We start from the raw sequence: 13,674 nt of genomic DNA, 5'->3' as shown, positions 1-13,674 counted from the left end.
GAGCTATACAGTGAAATGTACTGTACCTTGTGGGGCTCTAGCTGGTGCCTGTGATCTTTTATACGTTGTCCACTAAATAAAATCTAATGTAGGCTTAAAAACTAAGCTTTTCTGAAAGCTTAGGATCACTTAATCCTAGGTAATTCAGGGACAAACAGAACAACTTAAGATTGCGTCAAAGCAAACAAACAAAACATAGTAAGTACTAAGGGTATGTCTTTGTAATTTTGATTGATGGCTTATTACAAAAAAAAAGAACTTTAATAAATGACAGAGTTTCTTTTAAAAAAATTATGTTTGGTCCTTAGGATAGTCTATTAATACCATAGTATTAATAGAATAATAATAGAACAATAATTTGTTTAACCTTGACAAAGTCTTAAGATATTAGTTCTGAGCCTTCAAAACCTTCATTAGTTCTAAGACAAAAACAAAGTAACTCACAGGTACTATAGTATGCTAAGGGCATATACATTAAAGATAACCATCACATTATCTCTCATTCTCCCCTTCTTTAATATGAGGTACAGCAGACTTTTCATAATGAACAAACAAATGTGATCCTGGCAGTCCCCTGTCAAGAAGAAGGGTCTGGGGATGTAATTCAATGGTAGAGGACTTCTTGTTTAGGACACATACACAAAAAACTGGGTTCAATCTCCAGTACTGGCAAAAATTAAAAATAAAATTGAAGACATAGGATGTTTTCCCACCTCCTTAAATGTGAGTAGCTCTTAGGACTGTTTAACCAACAGAACAGAACAAAGACATTACGCTTGTTCTGAAAAGAGCCTTTGGCCAGCCTGGTAGCTCCTACTTCCTTGGTTTCCTGTCTCCAAAAAAGCAAACCAAGTACAGAATATGTGGTCCTATCTCCAGAAGTCACACGAACAGGAGATTCCCTAGAAAATAAACTCCCAGCCTGGGAGAAGAGCACTAACAAGCCCAAGGCATCAGATCGGTGCATACAGAAACCACATAGAAATAGATTCTCAGATGGGCCTGGTTGCACACACCTTTGATTGCAACATTGGGAGGCAGAGGCAGGCAATCACTGTGAGTTCAAGGCCAGCCTAGTCTACAGAGTAAGTCCAGGACAGTCAGAGCTACACAGAGAAACCCTGTCTCAAATAAAACAAAATAAAAAAACAAACAAAAAAAGAAATAGATTCTCTAGCAAAACCACTCCTGCCAGAGCTAATGGCCAAGCCAAATCAACCAGGAAACCTCATCCCTAATTTCCGTGTGTGTGTGTGTGTGTGTGTGTGTGTGTGTGTGTGTGTGTTTATGCAGGTGGAAGTGTGTACAGGTGAACACATATGTCCTCAGGAGCCATCCACCTTGCTTTTTGAGACAGGGTCTCACTGGGACCTGGGGCTCACTGATTAGGGGAGGGTGACTGGCCAATGAGTCCCAGCCACCTGCCCCTGCCATTCAAGCACCAGCACTTCCAGCATCCTTATGAAGGGTCTAGAAATTGGACTGGGTCCTCATCGTAAGACAAGTCCTTTATCAACCACGCTGTCTGCCCAGCCCCGTTGTCTCTGTAGATGCTGAAGATCACTCAGGATCCTCATGCTTGTGTGATATGCACTTTACTAAATGAGCTCTCGTTCTCAATCCCTCATCCCTAATTACTAATGTATAAAACTGCAGGTAAAATGATTATCCTATGTCCATTCTAATAGATTATATTTAATTATATCACATAGATGACTAAAACAACATCCACATGTGAACGTGTGTGAGAAGGGGGGTGTATGTATGTGCACCCTTAATAATTACGAATCCTAGCCAGGCAGTGGTAGCCCACACCTTTAAGCCCAGCACTCAAAAGGCAGAGGCAGGGGGATCTCTGAGTTCAAGGCAAGCCTGGTCTAAGAATCTAAGAGTGAGTTCCAAACAGCCAGGACTACACAGAGAAACCCTGCCTAAAAAAAAAAAAAAAAAAAAACTCACAAAAATGCTATTCTCCTCCCAAAAGACAGCTGATTACCACTTTTCTTTCTCCTGTTTTCAAGGTGTCGGGGGTGAGCCCAGAATTTTACAAATGTTAAGCACTCTACCACTCTACTGCATTTCTTTCTTTCCTTCTTTCTTAAAAACAAACAAACAAAAAAAAAAAAAACCCAAAAATTAGCTGGGTGCAGTGGCACACACCTGTAATCCCAGTACTCTGGGAAGCAGAAGCAGTGGGATCTCTGCAAGTTCAAGACCAGCTTGGTCTACAAAGCAAGTCCAGGACAACCAAGGCTGCAACACACACACAAAAACAAACAAACAAAACAACAACAAAAAACCCTGTCTTGAAAAAAAAAACAAACTATTTCATGTGCATGTGTGTACGCACAAGCCGTGAAATATCTGTAGGTCAAAGGACAACCTGTAGAAGTTGTCTCTGTCCTGTTCTGTCTCTGTTCTCTCCTTCTACGATGTGGGACCCAGGACTAGAACTCAGGTCATCAGGGTTGGCGGCAAGCACCCTTATCCACTAAACTACTCCTCAGGTCCTTGAGCTATGTTTCTGATGTTATGGTCTTTTGTTTTTAAGAAAGAGTCTCACTATGTAGCTCAGGCTGGTCTTTTTGTTTTTTGAAACAGTGTCTCTCAATATAGCCCTGGCTATCCTAAAGCTCCTGAAGTAGACCAGGCCAGCCTCTAACTCAATGAGATTTGCCTGCCTCTACTTCCCCAATGCTGGGATTAAAAGTATGCAACACAGCACCTGACTCAGGCTGGTCTTAAACTCACAATACTCCTTCCCCAGACTCCTGAGTGCTGACACTGCTAGCCTGTGCCACCTCACCAAGCTGTCATTTTATTTGTTTACTGAAGAATAATCAATCCTTATCCTCGTACTTAATATACTACTGTCATCAAAATGACACATCTGACTGTTATAAACAATTACCAATTGTTGGAATCTTTCTACACGAAAATGACATGATTCTTTTCTTATATTAGACAACAAAAATTTCAGTCTACTGATCTAGCTAATCAGTAATCTATAAAAGAAATTTTTATATAAAAAAAGGTGACAATGAATGTAACTCAGTGTTAGAATATGTATTTTCCATGCATTGAAGCCCTGGGTTCAAAGTACAGCACTACAAAAAAACGTTGCTATGGGGCCAGCACGATGGTTACTGGGTAAACACACCTGCCACTAAGCCTGAGGATCTGTTCAATGCCTGGAACCCACATGGAAGGAAAGAACTGGCTCCTACAAGAAATCCTCTGAGCCTTTATAGGTGCACTGTGGCACCTACCCTCCCTACACATACATCCAAATAAATAAAATGTAATAAAAACATTTTAAAGCCACTAACAGATTTTCTTTTCCTTAAAGAATCCCTATCCTAGCAATAAATTTAAGGAAACATTAAAACATGTAACAAAACAAAACTTTAGGTGACAAAAGACTGAATAACAACAGATATAATTATTCAAAACAAAACATAGGTCCTTTAAATAAGTAGTCAGTCAGAGGCTATATTCCAGGCCTAGGACAAGAAAGCCATTAAAAGACTGTGAGGGAAAGGCAGGGGCATCTCAGTGAAGGAGTGCTTGCCCAGCCAGTATGAGGCTTTGGCTTCCACCACCAGCACTAGAGGACTGCTAGGAAGACAGTGTATATTTGTAACTCCAGCGTTTGGAAGGCTAAAGCAGAGATAGCAGGATTGAGCCGAAAGCCAGCTGGGCTACACAGTGAGATCTTAGTTCAAAAAAGCAAACATTGACATAAAACAAATCAAAATTAAAAGCCCATTTGAACCTATAGTGGTTTGAATGAGAACGCCCCCAATACACTCATATATTTGAATACTTGATCTCCAGTTCATGTAAATGTTTGGGAAGGATTAGCAGGAATGGCCTTGTTGGAGTAGGTAAACCACAGGGGCAGGCTCTGAGTTTTCAAGAGGATCCCATAATTTCCAGTGTGCTCTCCCTGCCTCCTGCCTTTAAGACACAAGCCCTCAGCTTTTGGAGTGATAATACATATTCTGTGCCATTACATGTTCTAAGTATGTAATTTGCTTTTTGATTTTTCAGGATGTTATAGTTAAGAGATTTCCTTGCGTCTCACAAGAGACTTGACTTTAGACTTTAAAATGGTGTTGAAAGCTGAGCAGATCTCTGAATTTGAGGCCAGCTTGGTCTATACAGTGAATTTCAGGATAGCCAAGGCTACACAGGGAAACCCTATCTTGAAAAACTAAACTAAACTAAACTAAACTAAACTAAAATAAAATAAAATAAAATAAAATAAAATAAAATATAAAATAAAATGGTGTTGAGAGCCAGGTATGGTGGCGCTTGCCTGTAATCTGGGAGGCAGAGGCAGGTGGATCTCTGTGAGTTCAAGGCCTCTACAAAGTGCGCCCAGGACAGCCAGGGCTTCACAGAGAAACCCTATCTCAAAAACAAAACAAAACAAAATAAAACTAAACAGAAAATGGTGTTGAGACTATGAGAGAGTTTGGGGACTTGTGAAGTTGGACTAGATTATTTTTGCATAATGATATGGCCACAAGGCGATGAGAGACGGAGAGTGGAAATGTGATGGTCTCAATGAGAATGCGTATCTGGTCCCTAGTTGGCAGAACTGCTTGAGAAGGATTAGGAGGTATGGCCTGTTGAAAGAGGTATGTTACTGGGGCTGGGCTCTGAGGTTTCAAAAGGCTCGTTCCATTCCCAGTGTGTCTTTGCATCCCGCTTGTGGATCACACCAAGATGTGAGCTCTCAGATGTTCCAGCCTCCAGGCCCTTGCATGGTAAACATCACAGGCTCTAACCCTCTCAGCTGTAAGCTCAAGTAAATGCTCTTTTATAAGTTGCTTTGATAGTGATGTTTTACTTATCGGAGCAATAGAAAAGTAACTAAGATAGAACCATTTCAAAAGAACTCTGGAGGCTTCTTAATGGCTGTCCCCTTAATTACATGGAAACAATCTGAAAATCTATAAAGATAATAATTATAAGAACAAAATAAAGCAAAATTTTTCTTTATTATTGGTGTGTTTTGTGTTCACACATGCATGCAGCACATGGGTGTATGCACGCCAAGGTGCACAAGTGGTAGTCAAAACAGAACTTCTGGGAGTCAGCTCTCTCCTTCCACCATGTGGATCCTGGGATGGAATTCAGGTAGTCAGGCTTGGAGGCAAGTGCCTGTATTTGCTGACTCATTTTGCTCTATTGGCTTTTAGGTTATTTTTATATTTTATGTGTTTGAGTGTTTTGTATGTATGTATGTATGTATGTGTGCTATGTGGACATCTGATGCCCTCAAAGGTCAGAAGATAGCAGATAGTATCAGATCCTCTAGAAATTGAGTTACAGATAGTTGTGAGCCATCATGTGGGTGCTGGGAACTCAACCGGGGTATTCTGCAAGAGCAACAAGTACTGTTATCTACTGAGCCATCTCTCTAGCACCGGCTCCCTTGTAAGACAGAGTCTCACTCTGTAGCCCGGCTGATGTGGGACATGTCTATAGTCCAGGTTTACCTCAAACTCTTGCTTTAGCCTCCTCAGTACTGGGACTACAGGCATAAAATACTACTCTGGTCTAAATTCACAATTTTTTTCTTCCCTTTTCCTATCACACACTTTCTTGTCTCTTCTCTCTTTCTTTCCTTCCCTCTACTCTTTCCTCCTCCAAAGGGTGCCTAGCCCAGGCTGGCCTCTGATGTCCAATACAACAGAATTGATCCCCCTGAATTTGACCCTGCCATGACGTCCAGTTATGCCACAGTCTCTAATCTAGGGCCTCACTACTAGGTAAGCATTCCACCAACTCCACTGCATCCTAGCCCTCGCAATTCAGTGCACACATTAACAGAAAATTCTCAGTGGTCACTTTGAGGATGTTAGAAAACTAAAGAAAAAAAATAATCATTTGTTTTGCTTCCTAAATTTAATTGTATCTTCAGGTAATCAATAGTAAATGATAGTCTTTATAGATATACTTGTTAATAAACGAAATAATAGAATACCACCAATTTGCAATCTTTAATGAATTAGTAGACCTACGCAATGATCATTAATAGGTAATTTACGTCAAGAAAGATATATAGTAACACATTATAGGCCTATTAATGAAAAAAAATCACAAAACATTCATTAAAAAATAAAAAATCTAAGTGTGGCTCATTGGTAGAATTGCCTAGAATAAACAAAGTCCTGGCTTCAATTGCCAGTATCATAAAACAAAAGCAAAACTTCCTATAGATGATTACATTAAAAAATAAGTCTATCTTTTAAAGACACATACTGATGTAAGAACAATTCAAAATATTCTAGGAGGAGAAACAAGATTAAACATCCTAACCAGAAATTGTGTAGCTTGAGTCTAAGTACATGGCAGTATCAAACCTGTCTGATTTTATGTACACTTAGAAATTTTCTTATTAATGTTGTTGAAGAAAGAAAGAAAAGGCATTCACTTTCAAACACTTTTTAATTTGTTCTTTTCTCAAATACATTTTTATTTATAATATTAGCTACAGGAAGTTGAGAAAATTTGGAACTTACGAAGCAATCCTAAGAATTAGAGCATTAACAAAACAATCACGACTAAAGTCAAAATGCCTGCTTTAGGCATATAAGCAACGTAGGTGTTATTCCTTCAAAATGCTACTTTTTAATTTAATACCAAAACTTAGGACCCTATATGCTTGTTTCCCTTCTGCCCCTTCCCCATCTCTTTTCCTTTCTTCCCTCTATACTCACCACTTTCCATCTTTCTTTGACCAAGATTCCAACACTGAGGATATCTGGCTGCTCTCCTCCCCCACTCATTGCAAAACACTGACGAGGTAAGACAGCTACACAGGCATCTAGCTCCCGAGGGTGGTTTCCATTTAACCTAAAACAAAGGAAACAGCAGCAACAGAACTGATTAACACAAATAGCCTTCTAGCCTCAAGAAGCCTACCGATTCCATACATTAATTATGTTGCTTCCTCAGAAGGGAAGGGGACCTCCTATAACTACATTCCAGGTAACGCAAATGATCTCTCCAGTGCAGATGATCAGCCACCACGAAGACACAGTGCATAGATTTCCAACAACTGAAACAGCGGAGTAAGCAGATGAAGCAGCCCTGAGTATAAACATTGCCAGAGAAAAAGACATGATAGCCATTTTACACACTTTACAGATTTGAACCTAGGACTCTGTGCATGTTTGGCAAGGGCTTACCACTGAGCTATAACCTTAGCCTTTTCATATTTTAAGACAGGGTCTCAAATTGTTCAGGCTGCTATAAACTCACTCTGAAACCCAAGATGGCTTTGAACTTGTGGTTCTCCTGCTCAGCCTCCCAATCAACTGTTTGTATCACAGCATGTGCTACCAGACCTGGAAACAGCCTAGAGTTTAATAGGTTTAATGTACATTTAATTGCACTAGAGCTAATAACATTTAATATTACATTCATTCATTCTTTTTTTTTCATGTGTGTGTGCATGTGTACTAGTACAGTGTCACGTTTCTGGCACATGAATAGGTGCCAAGTGTAGAAGTCAGAGGACAACTTGCTAGAGTCAGTTCCGCTCTTTTAACAAGTGGCTTCTAGAGAACTCAGGGTTGGCAGCTAGCATCTTTACTTGCTCAGAAATCTCACCTAAATCTTACAAAATACATTTCAAATTATGTAGGCAGAAAAAGACTGTGATAAGAGTAAAGGAAACCACGGAAAACGGAAAGCTGGTGACGATGTAATTGAACAAGGGACCATGTTCCAGCCCCAGCAAGGAGCAGAACGTGGCGGCTCTGGCCACGTAGTTCTGGCTTTAGATTCAAGGACAGAAGAGAGGTGTGATGGAATCTCTCTCCAAGATTAAGGAAAGTTCCTGAGGCCAGATGATGTGACAGGGCTGTCTCTGCATGGAGGCCCAGAAAGGCCACTGTGTGAAACTGCAGGTGAACCCTGCATTGCCTTGGAGACCCAAAGATGTTGGAGATGCTAGAGCCATAATATACCTGCCAAGGAGAGTTGCTAACAGCGAGCGGAACCAGCCAGAAAAAAAAAGTATGTTGCAGTCAACAAAGCTGAAAGGAGTTGGAGATCTGAGGAGTGCTTTGACATCTGACGAGGAAATGAAGAGTTTGGAGTTTACCCAGCTGGTTTTCGGTCTTGCTTTGGTCCAGTATTTCCTCATTGTGTTCCCTTACCTACATTTTGGAATGGTAATGTATATTCTCGGCCATGATATGTTGGAAGTATGTGACCTGTTTTTTATTTTTTTTATTTTTACAGTTAATAGAGTGCATAAATCTAAAAAGAGACTTTTAATTTTGGACCTTTAAAAACGCATTTTGCACTATGTCATGGCAACACGCCTAAGGGGCCAGGGAGTAGAACACGGTGGTTTGAACAGGTATGGCCCCCCACAGCCGCAGGTGTTTGACGGCTTGGCCCATAGGAAGTGGCCCTGTTAGGTGGTGTGGCCTTGTTGGAGGAAGTTTGTCTCTGGAGACAGACTTTGAGGTTTCAATGCTCAGGCCATGCCAATGTGTCAGACAATCCCGTTCTGCTGCCTGCAGATCAACATGTAGAACTCTCGGCTCCTTCTCTAGCACCGTTCCTGCCTGCACCCGGCCATGTTTTCCCTCATGGCGATAACGGACCAAACTTCTGAAACTGTAAGCCAGCACCAATTAAATGTTTTCTTTAAAAAAAAAAAAAAAAAAAAAAAGACTGTGTGATAAAACACTATACTATGATATTGTTAAAAAAAAAAACAGTAAAATAGTATACCCCCCAAAAAAGAGAATAGTATACCTGTGAAAAATAAAGAGCAAAAAATACAGCCTAATTGAAATGGAAACTATAACCTCTTCCACAAATAAGAGAGAAAAACAACAAGTTAAAACATTTTTAACATGCTGCGTGTGTAGAGGCCAGAAAACAACCTGGGATGTAATCCTTAGTGTTCTGGCTAGTTTTATGTCAACCTGACACAAGCTACAGTCATCAAAGAGTGGGGAGCCTCAGTTGAGAAACTGCCTCCATAAAATCCAGCTGTAGGCAACCTGTTGGGCACTTTCTTAATTAGTGATTGATGGGAGAGGGCCTCGGGAGACAGTCCAGCCCAATACTATGATGGTGTCATCCCTGGGCTGACGGTCCTGTGTTCTACAAGAAAGCAGGCTGAGCAAGCCTTGAGGAGCAAGCTGTAAGCAGCACTCTTCCAGGGCCTCTGCATCAGCTCCTGCTTCCAGGTTCCTGCCCGACTTGAGTCTCACTTCCTTTGATAGCAAACTGTGATGTGGAAGCAGCAAGCTAACTAAACCCTTTCCTCTCCGTGTTGCTTTTGTCATGGTGTTTCATCACAGCAAATGAAATGATAAGTTACTCAGGAACGTCACCTTTGAGACAGTCTCATACTGGCCTGAAGCTCACCAATCAGGCCTGGCTGGCCAGCCCTGACATCCTTATTCTGCCTCCCCAGCAGTAGGGCTGAAGCAAAGAACCACCACCCCATTCAGCATTTGTAAGCAGATTCTGGGTATCAGGCAAGGATCCAGCGCTTGAGAGGCAAGCACAACTGAGCTGTCTTCTTAAACCAAATATTAAGAGGAAAAAAAGCAAGATAAAAAAAGGGTTTATGGATGCTGCTTTTTGTGTAAAAAAGGAGTACACTGAATTAATTGCTTTTATTTAAAAGAAGAAAAAAAATGGCCAAAAGAATTTTAATAATTCTTCATAACATTAGGCAAATTTTCAGTAAAAGGCCAAAAAAAGGCCTTCATTAGCCATATATTGTCATAGCTATTAAATTCCAAGACAACACTAGGAAACTAGACAAAGACCACCCTACAAATCAAGTTCAAGTTACACGTGTGTGTGTGTGTGTGTGTGTGTGTGTGTGTATGTGTGTGTATGTGTGTGTGTGTGTGTTTTCATTTCTTATCAACTGAACGGCAGCTAACAATTATCTGTAATTCCAGCTTCAGGGGATCTGATGCCCTCTCCTGGGCTCAAATAAAGGAAAGTAAAAAGAACTTGAAAGTAATGAAGACCATATAGGTTTTCTAAAAGACATGTGGTCAAGGACAATAAATAGACTTGACTACTGAGCCAACAAGATGGCTCTGGAGTTTCTGCCAAGCCTAATGACTTGAGTTCGATTCCCCAGCCCTACGTGGTAGAGTGAGAAAAGCGACTTCTGCAAGTTGTCCCTGACCTCCATACATGGACAGTGGCACATGTGCAAACTATCTCTCTCAAATAAATAAATAAATAAATAAATAAATAAATAAATAAATAAATGTAACTTTTAAAAACTTAACATCAGAAAGCCTGTCACTGAGTTCATGCCAGAGAAAGCCCCTGCTCCCCTTATTAGGGAACCCACTTGGAGACTGAGTCGATGGGCTATATCTGAGCCGGGGTTTTAGGTCCTCTCCATGTATTGTCCTTAGTTGAGGGATCAACCTTCAGGTCCCCCAGGGCTCAGATTTTTTGGCTCTGTTTGTTTCCTTTTGGAAGAACAGGGAGGGAGAGTGGGATTGGGAAGGGGCCATAAACTGGGATACAAATTGAATAAATGATAATAATAAAAAAGAAAAATAAATAAAAGAAAAAAAAACTTGACATCACAGTTTCTAGCAATCCCTCTATTCCTAAGTGTAAATAATACCAACCTATTTCCTACTTCTCTTCTTAGCCAACAGTGAGTTTCTTTCCATAGGCACTTGATCTTACTGGCTTTATAACTCTGAGGAGAAAAAAGATTTCAGTTTGAGGTAAAAAGTTATTTAACAAACATACTTAACACTGAACTGTTTACTTTAAAATGCTAAAGAAGGCAAATATTATGCTTCATTATATTTTACCGTAACAAAAAGTTTTTTAAAAAGTTTAAGTAGGGCGTGGTTTACACACCCATAATCCCTGAACTTGGAAGGCAGAGGCAGAGAATCAGGTTCAAAGCCATTAACACCTACATAGTGAGTTTGAGGCTAGCATAAAACACACACACACACACATAAATTTACTTATGGGGGGGGCTCAAGACAGAGTTTTTCTCTGTGTCACCTTGGCTGTCCTGGACTTCACTTTGTACTCCAGGCTGGCCTTGATCTTGGAGATCCACCTGCCTCTGCTTCTGCATGCCTGCCGCCTCCATCTCTACCACCACCCAGCAAATGAAGATACTTCTACAATATATTCCAATTGTCTCTATCTCCTGTTATTGACCATTTCCTCCCTTGAGGACTGAGCTAGATCTAGCTTCTTGCCTCTAATTAAAAGAACAAGGCAAAAGATATTTCCTCTTTCTCTCCCTGTATGTGCCTGCTGCCATGAAGCATCGTCCTCTTGCCCCATGAAAAGGGCGGCCTGGAGGAGAAGGAAAGCAGCTTCTGCTAGAATATTACAGTTCTGAGAATAACAGGCATAAGTGGCTATCGAGGAACTGTCCCATGAGACAGACTAACAACTCCCAGGACACAACACATACCACCATCAGAACAACCCTTCCCGGCAGCCTACCTTACCACTGCCTGTGACCCACCCTGATAAAGTCCCTGCTTGGGTTATACTCAAAATAGTGACCCACAGACACTGAGATAAATGTTTTAAAATACCAATCTTGCTTAGCAGTAATCCCAGCCTGTAATCCCATCACTCTGGGAGGCAGAGGCAGGCAGATCTCTGTGAGTTCGAGGCCGGCCTAGTCTACAAAGTGAGTCCAGGACAGCCAAGAAATACACAGAGAAACCCTGTCTCAAACAAAACAAACAAACAAAAAACCCACCAAGTCTTAAGTGGGCACAGTGGCACACATCCTAAAGCTGAGACAGAAGGATCTTAAAAACAGCCTGGAGTACCAAGTCAGACTATCCCTGGCAATAGGTAAGTAACAATATGCCAGCCTTCACGTGTATGCAGCAATACTTTCTCAAAGTGCATGATTACAGGTTCCTTTTCAATTCTATATCACAGATATTTGAAAAACTATGTAACATGCTATTAAAAACAATTCTGTTAATAACTATGCTATACTCATTTTTTGTAAGACTACCCCCATAAAAATAAGTCAGAGCAATAATACTATTTTTTTCAAGAGAATTATTGAATATATTCCTTCCTGCAATATCCTTTAGTTTTTTTGTTTGGTTTGGTTTTTTGCTTTTTTATTTTTATTTTTTTGAGACAGGTTCTCTCTACATAGCTCTGGCTGTCCTGGAACTCACAGATATCCACCAGCCTCTGTCTCCTGTGTGCTGGGATTAAAGAAGTTTGCCACCACCTCCAACTCTGGCAATAGTCTTAGTGACCTAAAATAGGAAGTAAATCTCATGGTAATAAATTTTCACAGTAACACTAAATCTGGATATGTTGACAAACAGACACAAAAAGGATCAAAATATGGACAGAACATGCTAAATGAAGATCAACTTGTAAATATAGAAGAACATGTGGTTTAAAAATCACTTGAAACATTTGCCAAATAGTAAATGACTGAGAGAAAAATAGCAAATTAGTTAGGGTCTCTATTGCTGTGAAGAGACTCCATGGCCACGGCAACCCTTATAAAAGGAAAACATTTAATTGGGGCTAGATTACAGTTTGAGAGTCCATTATCATGGTGGCAGCATGGCAGCGTGCAGGCAGACATGGTGCTGGAGAAGCTGAGAGTTCCATATCCTGACCCAGAGGCAGTAGAAGGAGACTGACACTCTTGGCCATACTTGAGCTTAGAAGATCTCAAAGCCTATTTACAGCGCCACTCTCTATGGGCCAAGCATTCCAACACAGGAGTCGTGGAGACCATTCCTACTCAATCCACCAGAGCAAGTAATCACTGGCAGCATCAGGTAGTCACAGAACAAGAGAGTGAACTCAAACAAAGAGTTCTATTTGAGAAATGAACCTAAGGCTGCAGTGACTCCACTGTCTTCTAACTAAGAATGTCCCATAAAATAGGTTAAGGTCAAACTACCTAGATTGAAAAAAAGAGTAAGTAGGTTGTTTTTCCATTATTGCTGAGATCATTGTACCCTTACAGTGTACTCTACAAACTGGCCTTAAAAAGGCTAACAAAGAGCCGGGTGTGGTGGCCCACACTTGTAATCCCTCTGCCTCTATGCAGGCAGAGGCAGGAGGATCCCTTTGAATTTGAGGCCAGCTTGAGTTCAGGACAACCAGGGCTATCAGGGCTATTACACAAAGAAACTCTGTCTCAAAAAACAAAACAAAACAAACAAAAGGCTAACAATGGTGTCTACAATTGAAAGTGCTAATGTATGTAAAGTGTTTACTTCTAACAGAACCTGATACACTGTGTTCAACACATAGTAGTTACATGTAATATGTCATTTTGCAAGTTTCTTAATTTACAGGAAAAGTCACATTCCCATTCACAAACACAATATCTATACCAGTTTCTGTATTGACTGACTACTAATAAAAAGAACCAATTGTGATTGCATGGAGGGCCAAACACTGAAACCTATTAAAATAACTACTACTTAACAAATTCCTTTCAAAATGTTTATCAGAAGAAAATTATTGTTTTACAACCTGAATAATACTTATAACCTGATTTAAAGCACTTACATTGCTATATATTTGCTGTAAAAACTTGTAGAAAAATTGGTTGATCAAAAGAAAATAAAACCAGGTGTGATGGCCCACATTCAAGAGGCAGGTAGATTT

The 13,674-nt window shown here is 40.4% G+C and overlaps 1 protein-coding gene across 2 annotated transcripts in view; it reads right to left on the bottom strand.

The window, feature by feature from the left end:
* Nucleotides 1–13,674, bottom strand: part of Ttbk2 (tau tubulin kinase 2) — a 121,228-nt gene that overhangs the window by 92,475 nt on the left and 15,079 nt on the right. For both annotated transcript variants that reach the window (XM_021639386.2, XM_060372009.1), the window contains exons 2-3: nucleotides 10,656–10,729; nucleotides 6,735–6,870 (exon numbers count right to left, since the gene is read on the bottom strand). In XM_021639386.2, the coding sequence (XP_021495061.1) occupies nucleotides 6,735–6,803 (69 nt within the window). In that variant the 5' untranslated portion in view covers nucleotides 6,804–6,870; nucleotides 10,656–10,729. The remainder of the gene's footprint in view (nucleotides 1–6,734; nucleotides 6,871–10,655; nucleotides 10,730–13,674) is intronic.

This window comes from Meriones unguiculatus, chromosome 18 (assembly GCF_030254825.1).
Source record: "Meriones unguiculatus strain TT.TT164.6M chromosome 18, Bangor_MerUng_6.1, whole genome shotgun sequence".
NCBI lineage: Eukaryota > Metazoa > Chordata > Mammalia > Rodentia > Muridae > Meriones > Meriones unguiculatus.
The sequence above is the reverse complement of the archived record's forward strand: the minus strand, read 5'-3'. Positions and strand labels throughout refer to the sequence as shown.